The 20179-nt window shown below is 36.3% G+C and overlaps 1 protein-coding gene across 2 annotated transcripts in view; it reads left to right on the forward strand.

Annotated features, from left to right (window-relative positions):
- Positions 1-11746, forward strand: part of Sycp1 (synaptonemal complex protein 1) — an 85914-nt gene extending 74168 nt beyond the window's left edge. For both annotated transcript variants that reach the window (XM_048351838.1, XM_048351839.1), the window contains 4 exons: positions 60-230; positions 9077-9220; positions 11436-11522; positions 11612-11746. In XM_048351838.1, coding sequence (XP_048207795.1) covers positions 60-230; positions 9077-9220; positions 11436-11522; positions 11612-11746 — 537 coding nt within the window. The remainder of the gene's footprint in view (positions 1-59; positions 231-9076; positions 9221-11435; positions 11523-11611) is intronic.
- Positions 11747-20179: the final 8433 nt, after the last annotated feature.

Here is a 20179-nt window from a genome sequence, read left to right on the forward strand (position 1 = left end):
TGTCACACCAATCAAATAACAAAATTAATGATTATTTTATTCACTTTTTTTTGATTCAGAAAACACAGACATATGTACTGGAACAAGCTAAAGTTCCTTACCAGAAATTTGATTCTAAAACAACTCCACAAAATATATCTCGAAATTTCTCATCAGTCGATCATGGCAAACCCAAAGATAAAAGAGACTATCTGTGGACTAAAGACAATTTATCTTCATCATTACCAAAGGTTGGTTGCTAAAATTTCTAAGATAGTAATTTTTTAAATAAAAAGGTTCTGGTTGAGCTGGGAATGTGGCTTAGTAGTAGAGTTCTTGCCTAGCCTGCATGAAGCCATGGGTCCAATTCCTCAGTATCACATAAACAGAAAAAGCCAGTAGTGTTGTGGCTCAAGTGGTAGAGTGCTAGCCTTGAGCAAAAGAAACTCAGGGATAGTGCCCAGGCCCTGAGTTCAAGCCCCAGGACTGCCAGGGGAAAAAAAGGTTCTGGTTTCATGAATCATACCTAATTATATACAGACATATGAAACTATTATGAAATGATTCATTTATTTTTGTCAGTTCCCACAATTTATTGGTATCTTAAGCTGATATTTACCATGCAATAACTTGGAGTATCTTTCTGGTCATTCATTTACCAGTGTATAAATCTAATGTGAGAAATCTGGTTCTGGCTTGATATTTAACAGTATTATCTATTAGCTCCTTTTGCTGTTTATCTGACACCATGTTGTTGCTAGAGTCCTTTATTTAGCAGTCATCTTGGAGTAGATGCTACAAGCAAGGTGACTCAACTTTACATATCTTCCATATGTTTGCTTAAGCTATAGTGAACCTCCATGACCTTGCTATGCTAAATAGCCATGCAGAATTTTCTCTTTCTTACTTCTCTCTGCTCTTCACCATTGATAGCTCTCCAATTTCCATTTTCTCTGCTCAATTAGAAATGAAATTGAACAAATTTGTTTTCTAGTTTCATATCCTTTTAGGGATTGAGATGTCAGTCTCTTCTTTTTGAAGGTACCATTCACCTTTATAAGTACACTCTTGGAGTTCTTGATTCACTTCTCTTACAAGTTGAAGTGAAAAGTATTTCAATTGTGTGGGGGGTGAGTATGGGAGTACTCATACCAGTGCTGGGGCTTGAACTCTGGACACATTTTTTTTTAACCTTTTTTGCTCATGGCCAGCACTGTACCACTTGAGGCACAGCTCTACTTCCAGCTTCTTGGTCATTAATTGGAGATAAGAGTCTTTCAGACTTTCCTGCTTGGGCTGGCTTTAAAAACTATGATCCTCAGCTATCAGCCTCCTGAGTACTTAGGATTACAGGTATAAGCTACCGGTGCCCTTAGCATGTATTCAATTTATCTTCACCCACTACATTGAAATTTCATGCTGTTCTCTTTGTTTCCTTGAAATAATTGGGAAGGGAAAATAACTGCATCTGAGACAAGGCATTTGATTTTTGTGCTCTGAGTTTGGCTTATTTTACTTTTGACATCATTCCATTTTTATGGCTGAAAAAGACAACAGTGTATATTGTATATAAACTGCACTTTATCGATTCATCTTATGATAGGCACCAGGCTGATTCTATAACTTATAAAGTAAATGTGTTGTGAAGAGTGAATAGTACCATGATAAATATAGATATCCATGTATCTTTATAATAGACTGATTTTGATTCCTTCAAGTATATATTCAAGAGTGCTATAGCTGGATTATATGGTAGTTTTATTGTTGGTTTCTTCTGAGGAAATGCCATAATGAATCCATAGTGGCTGTACTAGCTTATGTCCCCACAAGTAATGTATAAGTTTCTTTTTCTCTACATCTGTGCCAGCACGGTTTATTTTGTTTTGTTTTGGGTAGTATTGGGGTTTGAAGGCAATAGGTCATTTGAGCCACACTTCCAGCCCCTCTTGCTTTAGTTTATCAAGTAGGAACGTCCACTTTTGTCCTGGAACTTGTCTAAGACCACAATCCTCCTACTTGTGTTTCCCATACAGCTGAGATTACAGGTATGAACCATTACATCTGGCTTACTTGTTAAGAATGGGGAACCAGTTGGATGTCTTCCTGATAGTCATCTCTCAAATAGCTGAGATTACAGGCACATACCACCATACTTTTATTGTCCCCTGCCTTCCCCACTTCCCCCAGTGATAGCATTCTGACTGGGGTGAGGCAATCTTAATGTAGGATTTCCCCCCCCCCCCCAGAGATATTGTTTGAATTTAATGCCTCATGCTTATTAGACAAGTGTTTTACCATTTGTACCATGCCCCAAACCCTTTTGCTCTCTTTTCTTCAGATACATTTTTGTCCCACGGTTAGTTTCACGCTGTGATTGTCATACTTTTGCCTTTTGAATAGCTGAGATTACAGGCATCCACCACCAACTACCTTTGAGATTAAGTTAAATTTTTTGTTAAATTTTTGTGGGGGTTGGCCTCAAACCACTATCTTCTTACTTTTATCTATCAGTGTTTAAGCGTGAACTCAGGGCCTGTGTGCTGTCTCTGAGCTTTTTTGCTTAAGGCTAGCACTCTACCACTTGAACCACAACTCCACTTCCAGCTTTTTTGGTAGTTAATTGGGGATAAGAGTCTCACAGACTTTCCTGCCCTGATTGACTTTCACTGTGATCCTCATATCTCAGTCTTCTGAGTAGCTAGGCTTAGAGGCATGAGCCACTGGCACCCAGTCCTGTCAATGTCATTTTAATTTGCATTTCCATGATGGCTAAAGATGTTGAACATTTTTAATGTATAAATTGGCCGTTTGTGTTTCCACAAAAGTTGTTTCATTTTCCAGTTTATTTATTGGATTACTTGTTCTTCTGGTGTTTAACTTTATATACTGTAGATATTAATGCCCTGTCTGAATACCTGGCAAAGATTTCTATCCTATAGACTGTATCTTCAATTTGCTAATCAGAATCTTTTTAATTTTATGTAATGCAGTTTGACTTGTCAGTTCTTGCTGTTATCCCATGAGCAATTGGGAGTCCTATTGAATAAGTTTGTTGCCTATAAGTGACGTGTCTTCCCTGCATTTTACTTCACTAGGTTCAGAGTTTTAGGTCTTAAACTAAGATTTTGATTTTTTTTTGCCATTTTGAGTGATTTTGTACATGGTGAAAAGTAGGGCTCAAGTTTTCGTGTATTACGTAAGGATATTTAGTCTTCACAGCACCAATGTATGTTTTTAGTACCTTTGTTGAAGAAGCAGATATCTGTAATTGCTTGGGCTTATTTCTGGGTCTTGTATACCATTTATCTGTATATCTGTCTTTGTGTCAGTATCATATTGGTTTTTATGTTACTCTGATTTACAGGAGAACATGAAATTAAGTATTATGACACTTCTAGCATTTTCTTTTTGCTCATGTTTTGGCTATTCAGGATCTTTTTTAGTTATATAGGAATTTAGGAATTGTTTTTTCTTGATCTGTGAAGGATGTCATCGGAATTTTGATAATGATTATATTCAGGATTGCTTTCAGTAATATGGGCAACTTCATATTTTTAGTTCCGCAAATCCATCTTTCCATCTTCTTATGTATTTCGTTTCTTTTTTCAGCATTTTATAGTTTTAATTATAAAGATATTTCACCTCCCTGTTTATTCCCATATTGGTTTGAATATATATGTTTGTATATATATATGTCTATATATACATAAATATATGTATATGTATGTATATGTCTTTAGTTTTTAAGCTATTGTGAATGAGATTGTTTTCCTGATTTCTTTCTTGGGATATTTGTTATTGGTGTACTTTGCTTGAAAATGTTTAACATATCTAAGTGTCTTCTAGTAGAATCTTTAGGGTATTTTAAGTATAGAATCATAAACTGGGCAAAGTGGAATGATTTGACTTCTTCCTGACCTATTTGTATTCATTTCTTGCTGTATTTTGCCTTATTGTTCTGGCTAAGAAATCAAGCACTCTGTTGAGTAAGAATGGAGAAAGGAAGTACCCTTTTCTTGTTCTTTATTTTAGTGGGAATGTTTTCAGTACCCCATAGTTGGGGACACTGTTGGCTACAGGTTTGTCCTATATAGTCTTTATTATGTTGGACTATTATCCTTCTGTTTTTAATTTCTTCAGAGCTTTTATTATGAAAAGGTGTTTCATTTTGTCAAAGGCGTTTCCTGCATCTATTGAAATGATTGTATGATTTAACCTTTATTTGTTACTGTATTTATTGAGAATGTTGGATCATCCTTGCATTCCTGGAATGAATCTAACTTGGTCATGGCTTATGATCTTTTCAATGTGATTTCAATTCAGTTTGTTAGGATTTTATTGAGGAATTTTGGGTCTATGTTCATAAAGGAAAGTTGTCTATAGTTTTCTGTCTTTTTTTTTTTGTTGTCTTCTTATCCAATTTGGCTTTAGTGAATACTGGCCATCAGATGAGTCTGGGAGCATTCCTTCTCTTTCTTAGTGTTGGTTGTTGCTGGTGTGTGTGTTAGAGCTTGAAATCAGGGCCTCATGCATTTCATTAGCTTGCTTGGCTTGGTCTTGGCTGGCACTCTACCAGTTGAGCTATGTCTCCATTCTGACATTTCACTGGCTAATTGGAGGTAGAGGCTAAAGAATTTTCTACATGAGCTAGCTTTGAATTATGATCCCCTGGATCTCAACCTCCTAAGTAGCCAGGATTACAGGTATGAGCCATTGGAGCAAGGTGTTCTTTAAAAGTCAGAATTCACCCATGAATTCATGTTTCAGACTTTTCTCTTTGTTTTGGATTTTTTTACTGCCACAATGTCACTGCAGACTTAACTCTTTCAGTTGTTTATATCTTCTTGGTTCAATTTTGGTAGGTCATATGTGTCTAGAAATTTATTCATTTTTTTCTAGAGTTTCCAATTCAAAAATGAGTTTTCAAAAATATTCCCTAATGATTTTCTGGATTTTAATGTTATCCATTGTAATATTTCTAGTTCATCTCAAATTTTATTAATTTCTGTCTTCTGTCTTCCCTTCCCTTTTGGGTTAGTTTAGCTAACAGTTTGTCAATCTTGTTTATTTTTTAAATGAACCAATACTTTGTTTCATTGATTTCCTTGTATTTTTAAGTGCTCATTTCATTAATTTCCATTCTGATATTTATTATTTCTTTGCATGTACTAATTCTGATGGACCTCCTCTCTTTTTATAAGAGCTTGAGGTGCACCAGGTTATTTATTTGAAATATCTTGTTTGTTTGGTTTTTTAGTTAGTTTTTTGTGCTAGTTCTGGAACTTGACCTCAGGGCTTTTATGCTCAAGACTAGCACTCTACCACTTGAGCCATAGCTCTACTTCTGGCTCTGGCTTTTTGGTGGTTAATGGAGGTACGAGTCTTGCAGACTTTCCTGCTGGGGCTTGTTTCAATCTGCAATCTTTAGATCTCTGTTTCTGAGTAGCTAGGATTACAGGTAGGAGCCACTGGTGCCTGGCTGATTTTTTTTTTTAAGGTGTACACTCATGGTTATAAACCTTGTCTTTACTACATCCCATAGGTTCTGTTGACTGTGTTTTCATTTTCATCCGATTCTAGGACTTTTGATTACTTGATTTCCTCAATGAACCACTGATCATTCGAAAGTATATTATTCACTCTCCATGTGTTTTTATATTTTATGTAGTTTCTCACTGCAGATTGATGGTTTTATTATATGATACAACACAAGAAATTCATTAACGAAGACCTGCTGTATTCCTTAGTATGTGCTTTGTTTTGGAGAAAATTCTGTGGGCTACATTCCCTGGATGTTGAATGGAATATTCTGTAGATTCTATGCTGGTTTTTTTTTTTTTTTGTCTGAATGGTTTCTCCATTGATGAAAGTGAAATAATCCACTATTATTGGTCCCACATATAATGCTCCTTTATTTTTTGAAAATGTATGCACCAATACTTGATGAATATTTATAGTCATTATACCTTCTTGATGGATTGATCCATTTATTAATATGTAGTGATCCTTTTTTTTTCTCTGACTAATTTGGGCTTGAAGTCTTTTTTTGTCAGATATCATTATGGTTGGTTCTTAGTTTTGAATTCCACTTGCTTACAATACCATTTTCCATCCTTCATTTTTAGTCTGTGCTTTTGCCAGTTGAAGAGTTTTGTGCAGAAAGCAAATAGTTGGATCTTGTTTTCAATTTACTGTACCTCTTTAACTAGAGAATTGAGATCATTTGCATTTGTACTAGAGCCATAGTGGAAAGGTTATTTTCTGGACTTACTTGATTAGGGTTTAAATCCTTCCTGTTTTTGGATGTTCATTTCTTTCCCTAGATTTGGGGCTCTTCTGCTATAATTTTATTGAGTAGGTTTTCTATGCCTTTATATCTCAATGCCTTCTTCCATACCACAGAGTCATATATTTGGTCTCTTTATCATGTCCTTGAGGTCCTGAAGGTTATGATCATGATACTTTTCTTGATTGCAATTTGAATGTAGTAATTCCTCAACTTTGTCTTCAACCTCTTATATCCTTTCTTCTGCTTGGTATAGTCTACTATTAATGCTTTATTCAGTTTTCACTTGATTGTTTTTGAAAATTTTTGTTTACAGGATTTCAGTTTGGTTTCCCCCCTAAAATCTCTGTTTCTGCTGAATTCCTCATTCAAGCCCTGAATTGATGTCCTTAAATCATCTGTTTATTTGAGTCCTTTGCCATAAGAGCAGTAAAGCCAAAAGAAACCAGATACAGAAATGTAAGAAAAACCAATTAAAGACAGTTAATATGCAATCAATAAACATAGAAAAGTAACAAAACTAGTGTAGAATAATCTGTGAAGATAAAAATTCATAAGATAGCTAATAATGAAAAATGATATGAAGAACAGGAAAAGAAAGATGAGCAAGATTAAGAAAAAAGGAAAGGAAAGGAGGAACAAAGAAAAAGAATGAGGAAAAGGAGAGAAAGATTTAAAATCCAGTTAAAATATAAAGAAAAAAATACATAGCTGGGTGACAACGGCTCCAGCCTGTTATTCTAGCTACAAAGGATCATGGTTTGAAGCCTGTCTGGGCAGTAAAAAAATGTTCTTTAGACTCCATCTCCAAAATAACCCTCTAAACTCAGGTTAAGAACTGCCCAAGAACACCAGGCCAAAAAGCAAGCCAAGGGGATGAGATGCCTTGAGTTCAAACTGCAGTTCTGCCAAAAACAACCCACCAAAAACCCATAAGTTAAATTAGAATAAAAGTAGAAGAGAGATGGGAATATGGCCTAGAGGCGCAAGAGTGCTTGCCTCATATACATGAAGCCCTGGGTTTGATTCCCCAGAACCACATACATAGAAAATGGCCAGAAGTGGCGCTGTGGCTCAAGTGGCAGAGTGCTAGCCTTGAGCAAAAAGAAGCCAGGGTCAGTCAGTGCTCAGGCCCTGAGTCCAAGCCCCAGGACTGGCAAAAAAAAAAAGTAGAAGAGAAATAAAAATAAAAACATTATAAGAAGAAAATAAAAAAGTTAATGAGCCGGGCACCAGTGGCTCATGATTGATTGTATTCCTAGCTGCTCAGTGGGTTGAGATCTGAGTCAGTCCTTGCAGCAAAGTCTGTGAGACAATTATCTCTTAATCACAGAGAAAGTCTGAAGTGGCACTGTGGCTCAAGTGGTAGAGCCCTAGCCTTGAGTAAAAAGGAGCTTAGGGAACAGTGCCCAAGCCCAGGGTATGAGCCCCAGGACTGGCAAAAAAAAGAAAAAGTTAATACAAGGAATTAAAGAGATTATAAAATATAGTGTATTGCTAAATATTGAATATAATATGCCAAATACTGAAAGTGACTAATTTTACCAGTAAAAAAATCAACATGTTTACTCACAGAATTTGGAATTCTGTGAACAAGCTCACTTCATTTCTTTTTTTTTCTGTTATCGTTAGAAAATTTAAAGGCTTCTTTAGATTTTAAATTTCTGAATGGTCTCTCTCTCTCTCTCTCTCTCTCTCTCTCTCTCTCTCTCTCTCTCTCTCTCTCTCTCTCTCTCTCTCTCTTTCTCTCTCTTTCTGGTCCTAGGGCTTGAACTCAGGACCTGGGCATTATCCCTGAGCCTCTTTGTGTTCAAGACTACTGCTGTACCACTTGAGCCACAGTGCCATTTCTGGCCTTTTTTGAGTAGTTAATTGGAGATAAAACTCCCATGAACTTTCCTGCCTGGGCTGGCTTTGAATTACCATCCTCACCACTCAGCCTCCTGAGCAGCAAGGATTAAAGGCACGAACCACTGGCACCCAGCTTTTGTTTGTCTATTTGTATACTGCTTTTTCTATCCTTTTTGGCACAACTCAAAGAACAGAACAAAGTGAATTTGTGTGTGTATTTGTGTATGTTAGTACCAGAGATTGTACTCAGAGACTCAAGCTGTTGCCCAGCTTTTTTGTGCACAGCTGAGGCTCTACCACTTGAGCTATGCTTCCCATATCAGCTTTATGCCAACTAACTGGAGAAAGGATGTTGTTGTTTTGCTCAGACTGACTTTTACCTGTAATCCTCAGATCTCAGCCTCCTCATAGCTAGCATTATTCGTGTGAGCTTATGGTACCTTTTTTATGATTTTTTTGAAGAAAGAATATTTTTAGTATCAAGAACATCTAAATTAATTTCTGTGAAATTTTTCTGCTTCATATATTTGCCAGAAATGGAGATTTCTTGTTGCTCAAAACTCAAATTGCCTTGAAATGGTTTATTAAATTCTGGGGTGGGTCTTTTGGTTGTGGTTTTTTTTTTTTGTTGCTGTTATTTTTTGTTTTGTCTATTATTGGGCTTGAACTCAGGATATGGGTGCCATCCCTGATCTTCTTTGTGCTCAAAGCTAGCTAGCACTCTACTACTTTGAGCCACAGCACCACTTCCAGTTTTTTAGTGGTCAGTTGGAGGTAAGAGTCTCATGGGAACTTTTCTGCCCGGGCTGGCTTCAAACTGTGATCCTCAGCTTCCTGTGTAGCTAGGATTATAGGTGTGAGCCACTGATGCCTGGTAGTTTATTAAATTCTTTATTATTTAAAAGCATTATATATCATTTTATTTAATATGGTAATGTATCCCTTTTCACTTTTGCATAGGTCTATACAGTGAGGACCCCAACTAAAATCAAGAAGCATTCAAGACAAGATAAGAATATACACATTGAAGAAAAAAATAAAAAGAGAAAAACAGTCTTTGACTTTGATACTCATTCAGACAGTTCAGAAAATACTGATCTCTTGGTAAAAAAACAATTTGTACTTCTAATACAGATATCTGTATTCCTTTATTTTCCCGTGCTGGTACTAGGGCTTGATCTCAGGACTAGAGTGCTGTCCTTTTACTTTTTCTCTAAAGGCTAGTGCTTTACCACTTGAGCCACAGCTCTACTTGGAACTTTTTGCTAGTTAATTGGAGGTAAGAGTCTTATGAACTTTTCTGCCTGGGCTAGCGTCAAACCATGATCCTCAGATCTCAGCCTCTTGAATAGCTAGTCTATCAGCACCTGGCTTGCATTATTTTTTTAAGGTATACATAGTGTATGTACAAAGTACACTCCAAAAATGAAATTTACAGCAAACCTTTACTATAACACAGAACCCTTATACTTTTGTGGCAGTTTTGAAAAATTAGGGTTATACTCTTCAAACAAAATTCAGAGATTGACAGAGTCAATTTTATAAGCATGATATCTATGACATTTTCTTTTGATCCCAAGACACAAATTAGTTGAAAGCAAAAGGATGGAAAAGGTTATTTCATGCAATAAGTAACAAAAAAGAGCTTGTGTGGCTATGCCATTATCAGATAAAATAGAGACTTTAAATAAAAAAGTATAATAGATAAAAAGTATATATTAATGATATACTTGTTACGGTAAGAAAAGTCATTTTAAAAATTCACTGACAGGCTTTTAAAATATACAAAGCAAAACTTCATAGAATTGAAAAATATACAATTTTGTAGTATTTTTATATACTTCAATACACCACTTTTAGTAATGGATAGAACCACCAGAATAATAAACATAAGGAAAGAGAAGACTTGAGAGACACATAGAACATTACAAACATAGAACACTATCCAACAATGAGAGAGTGAGTACGTTTTCTTATGTATATAGCATATTCTCCAGGATAAGACTATGTTATACAAATTTTAGTATATTTTTTAAAAGATTCATGTTGCATAAAGCATTTTCTGCAACCACAATGGGATAGTTAGAATTAGTAAGAAAAGGTTAGCTAAAATATAAAATTTATGGAAATCAGTATACTGTCAATAGATTAAGAAAGATTTAGAGATGTTCTCTCTGATATGTGGAAATTAGGTCTAAAATACACTGGTATATGATAAATTATACAGGACTCTAGACAACTACACAGAGAGACCAAGAGAGGATACCCTTAGGAGAGAAACACAAAGGCACAATCCCTATGTGCCTCTCTATTTATATAAAACTGTATTTTTATGTCAATATATCTCAAAATGATCTCCAAGAAATGGAAACAAAAGATCTCTTAAAATTTTTTTTATCATTTGATGATTCTGCCTTCTTTTCTGTATGGAGGGCTTATTCACATGTATATCTTTGGTAGGGGGATGGTTCAGAACTTGAGGGAAAAATGGTGAGAAAGCTCAGCAGTAGAGCTCACTAGACACTGATGAAAGTGAACTATATAACTCATGTGTGGAGAGGGGAGGAAGACTATACAAAAGGAAATGTACTCGTTACCTGGCTCCTGTGATTGTAAATCCTCTGAACACCACTTTAATAATAATAACATGAATTTTTAAAAAAGATTTAGAAATGAAAGAAAAACAATACTCCAGAATTTATGGAATACAACAAAATCAATGCACAGAGGGAAATTTATAATTACAAATGTTTTAATTTAAAAAATACCTCAACTCAGTGGTCAGACATTAGGACTCGGGTTTAATACAAGTGATAGAGTGCTTACCTAGTATGTGCATGACCCTGGTTCAGTCCCCAACACTGAAGAAACTTTATAAAGTGAAGAGAAAACTGAATGACAGCTAGAAGGGAAAAGATGATGAATATTTAAACAGATAAATTAGAGACAGTACAATGATTAAGACATTCATTTTAGATTCAGAGGCACAAATTCAAAGTAAAACAAATGATTAAAATGTTCTATGCAAGCTGGGCTCATACCTGTAATTCTAGCTACTCAGGAGACTGAGATCTGAAGATTAAGGTGTGAAGCCAGCCCAGGCAGGTTAGTTAGTTATCTCCAATTAGCCTAGGTTCTTCTTTTTTTTTTTTTTCAAATTGAGTTTATTTCAATTTTGTCTTATTTTTTTCTTCCTCCTCCTCCCCTCCTGTCTCCGCTTTCCTTTTCTATTCTTCTTTCATATAATGTAGTATATTGATAAAGTTTTAATAATACAGTATTAATGATGGCAATGCTAATATTTCTATTTTTCTTCAAGAGCATGGTTTCAGAAGAAGAGACATTTAACAAACTATATGATAACAATCCACCACCTTCTCATCTTTGTGTTAGAACACCGAAACAGGTATCTTTTAAATTTTATTTCAGAAAGCAAATTTTAAAAGCCAGTTTCTTTTTTTTATACAAAAAAATGACTATTTTATTTGTATTTAGACTCCCTCATCTCTAACAACTCCTGGATCTGTGAAGTATGGAAGTCTGAGAAAAGTTCAAGAGAATCGTTGGGCTATAATTAGTAAAATGGATAGGAAGAGAAAACAAAAGGAAGCAGAAAAATTATTTGTTTAATATCAGAAAAATCAATGTAATAAAAAAGCTTAATATCAAATTTATAGTTCATGTTTAATTCCTTTACAAAGAACTAAAATTTACTTGGAAATTGTGACCAAAATAATTTTTTAGTATTTTTTGTCTGTGAAATAACTATGTATTATCTGAAAACTTGTTATATTCAGATAATTATATGATTATATTTGGTTACCTTTGCTTGTATTTAGTACCAAGTTTTCAAATCTTTAAATTTGAATGCTAGAAATGCATTATTGAAATCCATTCTTAATTTACTATTAAAATACATTGGGTGTGAAGAAATGTCTCATTGATCCTGTAAGGATATTGAATTGCTAATCACAATTTTATGTTTAAAATTTTTTTTTTCTGAAATTTATATGATCTGCTTTTTCTGGTTTTCTAAACTCTGTCTATGTGAATGGTCTTTTCTTTTCTTTCTTTTTTTTTTTTTTTGCCAGTCCTGGTGCTTGAACTCAGGGCCTGAGCACTGTCCCGGCCTGAGCACTGTCCCTGGCTTCTTTGTGCTCAAGGCTAGCACTCCACCACTTTGAGCCACAGTGCCCCTTCTGGCTTTTACTATACATATGTGGTGCTGAGGAATCGAACCCAAGGCTTCATGTATACAAGGCATACCACTAGGCCATATTTCCAGCCCTGGTCTTGAGGAGAGTTGCTTGAGGAGATCCTCTTCATTGAAAATTATTATCAACAGTCTTGAGCTCAATAAATGGGGTTTCCTCTACTTTGCTGTTTTTTTCTGACCATTTTTGTGTAGTTTTGGGGGAGTTCTATTTCCTTTATTATTTCTTGTTGTTTTACTTGGGTTATTCTTGGGTTTTACTCACTTGAAGATCCTTTGTTGTTTGGGCTTTCAGTTGTCTGAAGTCTTCCTGGTAGGTTATTCTGTTTTCTCACTAGGGTAGTTATTTGTTACTGGTGTGTGGAATTGTATCTCAGCCCTAATAACTTCTCCAATTTAAAAGCCAGTGAAATGTTTACAAACAATAGGATACCATTGATAACTTAATCTACACATCTAGTCAAGCTGTGTGTACTGGGGGCTGAGTTTTTGTATGGTCTATAAAGGGTTAGAACTAAGCTCTTAGGAGCAGGGAGAGTGAGTGAAGAGATATGTACTAAGGAAGATGTTGAGATGGGGAATGGGAATATGATGGAGGCAGGTACCTAATATCCTTGGTGTAGGTACATAGTTCACTTATGAAGAAGAGTATTGATATTAGCAGTGGAATCTGAGTAAAAAAGACTTCTAGGGTAAGAGAAGGATGACATGAGGCTACTACTGAGAGCAATGAGGGAAAAAAGGAAAGGAAAAGAAGCCAAAAATCAAGCAACCATCAAAACCAAGCAAAAACAAAACAATGACAGATAAAAAGCTCCCATCTGGGGGCTGGGAATATGGCCTAGTGGCAAAGAGTGCTTGCCTCGTATACATGAACATGCCCTGGGTTCGATTCCTCAGCACCACATATATATAGAAAATGGCCAGAAGTGGCACTGTGGCTCAAGAGGCAGAGAGCTAGCTTTGAGCAAAAAGAAGCCAGGGACAGTGCTCAGGCCCTGAATCTGGCCAAAAAAAAAAAAAAAAAGCTCCCATCCTTGGTTTTCCATCTTGGTTGTCAACTCTTCAAAATGATCCATACTTCTACTCGCGGATCCCACTCTGGGATCTGTTTAGAACACATATAGTACCATCTAGTGGGAGAGGAAGCCTATGTCTCTCTTGAGAATCTCCTTTTTGCCTTGTTCAGGCTATACTCTGGGTCCTGGCAATGCCACAGGGCAATGTGAAAGTTTGTAAGTCTCTAATGCTGCTCTTCTAAGAGAACTGGTTCTGATGTGTTGCTTCCACCCTATTAGCAGAGATATATATGTAACCCTCTGCTACTGCTGGAATTTTCCTGATCTGCACCACTGAGACCCACATGGGCAGTGCAGGCAGGTGTCCTTGGGATGAGATAGATTATATCAATGAGATTGATCAATGAAGTTTTTGCCATTCTGATCCACTGAGTTAGTACAGATTGGCATGGGGTGTATTATAGGAATATTTGACAGCCCTTTTCCTTGCTTGAGTGGAATTTTAGTGTGTTACATTTTATGAAAGTTGGTGCTGGCCTTTTATCTGTTTTCTTCTTTTGTAGTCACTGTTCTGTTGTATGGAACTTACCTCTTGGAGCCCTTAGGAAATGGCTGCCATATTGTATTACTCTAAGATGCTGGCCTTCTGTCTTTTCCCTAAGCTAGACTCATCGTTTTTAGTATACTTAAACTGTTTTTAAAAAAACAGTTTGTAAACTTCCCCATCTCAACATCTTCCTTATTACTACATATCTCTTCACTCACCCTCCTTGCTCCTAATAGCTTAGTTCTAACCCTTTATAGACCATACAGAAACTCAGCCCCCAGTACACACAGCTTGACTAGATGTGTAGATTAAGCTACCAGTGGTATTCTATTGTTTGTAAACATTTCACTGGCTTTTAAATTGGAGAAGTTATTAGGGCTGAGATACAACTCCACACACCAGTAGCAAATACCTACTCCAGTGAGAAAACAGAAGAATAACCTACCAGGAAGACTTCAGACAACTGAAAGCCCAAACAACAAAGGATCTTCTAAAACTTTTAAATGTGTGGGTCCTATTAGGAGATATAAAAGAGAAAAAAAGGTCCACACTGAGCACCAGTGGCTGACACCTGTGATCCTTGCTACTCAGGTGGTGAAATCTGAGAATCATGGTTTGAAGTCAACCCTGGGCAGAAAAGTCCCCTTGACACTCTTATCTCCAATTAACCACCAGGAAGCCAGAAGTGGAGCTGTGGCTCAAAGTAGTAGAGTGCTATCTTTGAGCAAAAAAGCTCAGGGACAGTACCCAGGCCGTGAGTTCAAGCCCCACAACCACCAACAACAAAGTACAATACATGCACACAGTTTTTTGTCTTATCACTATAGCTGCTGCTATATCCAGGCTTTGAGTAAACTTTCTGCTTTGTTTCCCCCTTTTAGAAGTTTAGGATTCAAATTTTTTATGTAAATTTATGGTAGACCGTTTTCTTATACTTTGCCTGGTGTCCTCACCTAAGCTGGATTTTTTTTTTTTGCCTAAACTCTGTGCTTCCTGTTGGTCTGAGGAGACACTGAATTGTGATTATCAGCAGTCCATTTCAATTTCCTTTTCCTAAGTCTTGAGAGTATATTAATGGAGCAATCCACTTCCAAAGTACCTTTGGTTGCTGCATTTATGAAAATTTTCAATTTTTTGTGACAGAAAGGCTATGGCAGGTATGACTGAAATCCTTTATTAACCAAATATTTGTTTAATATCTACTAAGAGCCAAGCACAGTTATAGGTTCTGTGAATATAGCAGTGAACAACAACAACAAAAAGAAACCCTGTTTTTCTGGTTTACATCCAGTGAGGGAAATAATACAGTAAATAAAACACCATATATTTATGAGATTACTAAGGGAAACAAAATAGGGAAGAGTAACAGGGGATTGAAATTTTAGGTAAACACAAAATATTTATGATCTGATGAAAATAAGGGATCCTGGGAATTTCTGGAGAAGGAACATTACTGGTAGAAAGAATACAAACATGAATAAAAGCTCAAAAGTGGAGGTGATTACTGTATCTGGAAGCAGCAACAAGGTCTGTGTATATGGAATATAGTGACCAAAAACAGGAGGATGGAAGGAAGAGAAGGCCTAATGATGGGGTGTGTAGATTTTGTAGGGCATGTAGACCACTAAAAGAACTTTGGCTTTTACTACAAATAAGATGTGAAGTTACTAGTAATTTTTAGCCAAGATGAGCCAGTATCAGACTTACGAGGCTTTTGTTTGTTTTTAGGCACAGTGTACATAGCCTAAGTTGGCCTCAAATTCACTTGTAGCTGGCACTGGTGTCTCACACCTAGCTACTCAGGAAGCTGGGGTCTGAGGATTGCAGTTCGAAGCCAGCCCAGGCAGAAAAATTCGTGAGGTTCTTAATCTCAATAAACTACTTAGAAAAAGTGGTACTGTGGCTCAATTGGTAGAGTGCTAGCCTTGAATACCAAGAAGCACAGGAACAGCACCCAGGCCATGAGTTCAAGCCCCAGGACTAGCAGAAACAAAACACCTATCCCAGGCTGGCCTTGCACTTGGAATTGTTATGCCTCAGGACTTCTAAGTGCTGAGATTACAAGCATGCGATACCATGCTTCAGTCTGATTTAGGATCTTTCTGGCTACTAAGGGAAAACAAGTTATTTTGGTAATGTATATGTGGTACAGTAGTGGCTAGAATAAAAGATGCAAAATAAAGAAGTCAACTTTTGGATCTACAGTATTTGAAAATGAGTTGTGATATGAGAGAAAGAGAATGAACCACGAATAACTTCAGAGTTTTGTACTTTTTAGGTTTGAATTTCCCATCAAATATCCAAGTAGAGATGGTGAGTAGGTTGAGTGATAGGTGCAGGTTACTCAAATTTGGGAGACAGTTGCATATTCAGAGGTATCAGACTGGATAAGAACATGCACAGTCATTAAGTGAATGTTCCTTGTTAAGAGAGAAGAGATCAGATCAGAAGGAACTGTTAAAGAATTAGCAGGAAAGCTGGAATTATGGTTTCCTGTCAAGTAAGGTAGTGTTTCAAAGAGAAGAAAGGATAAGTATGTTAAATGCTGCCCAGAAGTAAAGTACAATTAATGTATTTGTAACTGTTACAGTAGTTTTAGAAAGCTGAAGGGATTTAAGGAGACAGGAGGGGAGGAAGTTTGAAACACTTTTTAAAATTTAATTTATTTATTAATTGAACACAAATTTTTTGACAAGGTGTGCGAAAAGGGTACAGTTACATAGTAGGGCAGTGTGTACATTTCTTGTGATATCTTAAACCCTGTTTTTCTATCCCTTCTCTAGGTCAGGTAGACATATATACAATATACAATGTATCAAGAATATATACAGTAGCCACGTGGCCACACCCAAGAAAGTTCGCCTAGGGCTTTAAATGTAATGTCAACATTAGACAATATGTCGACAGTAGTCTTACATGAACGTACAAACATAGCTTTTGAGCTATTGTATTCCCCTGAGAGGTCAATTTTTGACCTTTATATGTTGAGTAATTGTTTGGTTTTAGTTACATACTGTTGGGTTGCTGCCCCAATCCTGTGGGGAATACTATTTGACAAGCAGTTTTTGGTTTCACAGACTTGGTCTCTACTGTCTCTCCGTCTCCCTTTGTTAACAGTCATATATCAGGGAGATCATGCCCCTTTGTTTTCTAGAAACACTATTTCAAATGAGTGTGAGAAACAGGAAGTTACTTTCTAAAGGAAGAAGATAAGTGGAGAGAGTCAGTTTTTAGAGAGGGACCTGGGTTAGCAGGTTATTGTTTTTAAGATATAAGACTAGCATCGGGGCTGGGGATATGGCCTAGTGGCAAGAGTGCTTGCCTTGTATACATGAAGCCCTGGGTTCGATTCCCCAGCTCCACATATACAGAAAACGGCCAGAAGTGGCGCTGTGGCTCAAGTGGCAGAGTGCTAGCCTTGAGCAAGAAGAAGCCAGGGACAGTGCTCAGGCCCTGAGTCCGAGGCCCAGGACTGGCCAAAAAAAAAAAGACTAGCATATTTAAATAACTAGGGAAAGGTTCAGGATAGAGGAAAGATTATGCAGGAGAGAAAGGAAAATATTTTTGTAAAATTTCCTACAATAGACGTGGAGTGTAGGGACCATGGAAGAGTAGAGGATGAAGTGATTTAAGAAGGAACTAATCCCTGGCAATAAATCCTGTTGAATGACAATATCTGAAAGCAGAAAAAAAAATTGGATTTGAGGTTATCTGAAAGGGCACATTGTCTACTCTCCCTGATAGCACTTCAAGGATATTCATGTGAAAGGGGTACAGAGAAGTAAGGGGTAATTTTGCTCCCTTTTTTCAGGCATTGGAGAGGCTGCCATGAAGACATGGGTTTGGGCACACAAATAGAAGAGCTACAGGTAGACAAACAAGATTAAGACAAATGTGAAGAAATAGCAATATAAATGAGTACTGTTAGGAAAGCCAGACTATCATCTCTTTGTATAGGAGTAGTTGTTTTGGTATAGAAAATTGAAATGAATTTAAACAAAATAAAACTTTCTTGTTTAAAATACAGTATTTTGAAATTTAAATTTTACAAAAGGCTGCAAAATGTAAATACTGTCATCTATCATATTAGCTGAGAAAGACTAAGGTCAGGAGAGCAGGATAAGAAAAGCTATTGCAGCTACTTTTCAGTCCAGTAAAAGAGGGATGTTTCTTAGATTGAGAGTTTTAAATTTCAGACTTTTGGATTAGATCTAATACATGTCCTAAGAAGAGTGTCATAACATGATTACTGTAACTCATAATAAAATGTCTCCTACTTAATGTAAATGTAAACTAATGATGTCAAAGAGCAAGTTGCTTTGATTGCTTATAAAGGTTAGAAATACATTATTTATTATTCAAGCAGTCTGAATTCAGTATAATTAATAGTCCATAGGCTGTAATAGTATATTAAGAACTCCAGCCAACGACAGGTCAACCGTGGGGTACAAATAGAAAATGGCAAACAAGAAAAGGTAAGACTATCACTATCTATTTTGTGAACTCAGAGTATCAAACTGAAGAGAAATGAAAAGATCATTTAGTTTCAACAAATAAGAATTTTAGGACTATAAAAGTAACTAAAATTAAGTGGTGGTAGTTAAAAATGATCTTTAATGTCCTCACATACATATAATTTACACTCACGGCCTAAACATGACCAAATAATAAACCAGTATGCATTATATAAATAAAAATTGAAAAAAATCTTTGCCAACATATATTCTTCAAATAAAATATGTCTTAATACAGTTTTCTGACAAGGTGACAAAAATTGAAGTGCAGATTAATCTACAATTTTTTTGATGGTATTTGGGCTTGAACTCAGGATCTTCCAGTTGCTAGGCAGTTTACCATTTGAGTTATACCCACCTCTTTTTTGCTTTGGTTATTTTTCAGATAGGATCCCCCATGTTTGCCTAATACTGGCTTAAGTCTGCAATCTTTCTACCAGTGTCTTCTACCACTGTACTTGGCTTATTTTTTGAGATGTGTTCTGGCAAACTTTTGCCCAGGTTATTGCACAATAATACTCCCTATCTGTCTTCTGAGTAGCTGGGGTTATTTACAGTATAAACCACTGTGCCTGGTCTCTAATTTGATTTTTAATTTGAGAAGTGTTACTATTATTTGCTTCAAATGCCTTTAAGTTTGAATAATCTTGCTGTCATTCTTTCTCATCTCTAAAATGGGATGATTATGACAACTCAAGGAAATGAGAAATTATACATTTTTGATGGTGTCTAGTAGTGTTATTTTTAATTCAATTTCTTTCCTCCTTGTTGCCTTCCTCCTCCTCTTCTCCCCCTCTTCTTCCTCCTCTTTCAATTTCTCCTCATTCTCCAACCTTTTAACAGCATCTTGCTGTTGGCCAAATATGGCAGCCTTCATCCTAAGTAGGTGAAAGTCACACTCTGCCCCAAAAGTAATACTTTAAGAACCTGTTGTATTTGTCCAGAGGAAGCTCACGCATTGGATCCAAAGAAATGAAATCATTTTACCAATGTTTGAGGTTCTTTTTCAGTTTCCTGAAAAAGATAGGCACTGATGGTATAGTAGGAGAAAAATTTTTCCTCTCCAGGTTCTCAGCTGAGTTTCTGACTAAACAGATGAACAAACCTTAATTCCTTTCCAGTGTATGTATCTAAAATGATAAATTCCTTTGGAAAACACTGCATAAGCTGCATCCCACGAGTTGGATATGTCATTTATCCATCCTTGTTCAGTTTTTTTCTAATTTTCCTATTTCATTTTTTCTTTGAATTACTGAGTATTAAAAATATATTTGGACTTATTTTTGTTCAGTACTAGGGTTTGAATTCAGGGCCTCATACTCTTTTTTTTTTTTGGCCAGTCCTGGGGCTTGGACTTGGCCTGAGCACTGTCCCTGGCTTCCTTTTTGCTCAAGGCTAGCACTCTGCCACTTGAACCACAGCGCCTCTTCTAGCCGTTTTCTAGATATGTGGTGCTGGAGAATCTAACCCAGGGCTTCATGTATACAAGGCAAGCTCTCTTGCCACTAGGCCATATTCTCAGCCCTCATACTCTTGTTTGGCCTTTTATTTTTACTTTTTTTGTTTTCGTTCATGGCTTGTGTTCTATCATGAGCTAAGCCTCTAGGTCTTAAAAATGTGTTTAAATTTCCAAGTATCTAGGGTTAAGAAAATATATCCACTGTTGATAATTCTATTGGTCATGATTTATATGAAATATTTTTAAATTTTTTGAGTCTGTGCAAGGTAGCACATTATAATACTGGGTATTGAAGAGGTAGAGATTGATTG

This window comes from Perognathus longimembris, chromosome 7, assembly GCF_023159225.1.
Source record: "Perognathus longimembris pacificus isolate PPM17 chromosome 7, ASM2315922v1, whole genome shotgun sequence".
In the NCBI taxonomy this organism is placed as follows: domain Eukaryota; kingdom Metazoa; phylum Chordata; class Mammalia; order Rodentia; family Heteromyidae; genus Perognathus; species Perognathus longimembris.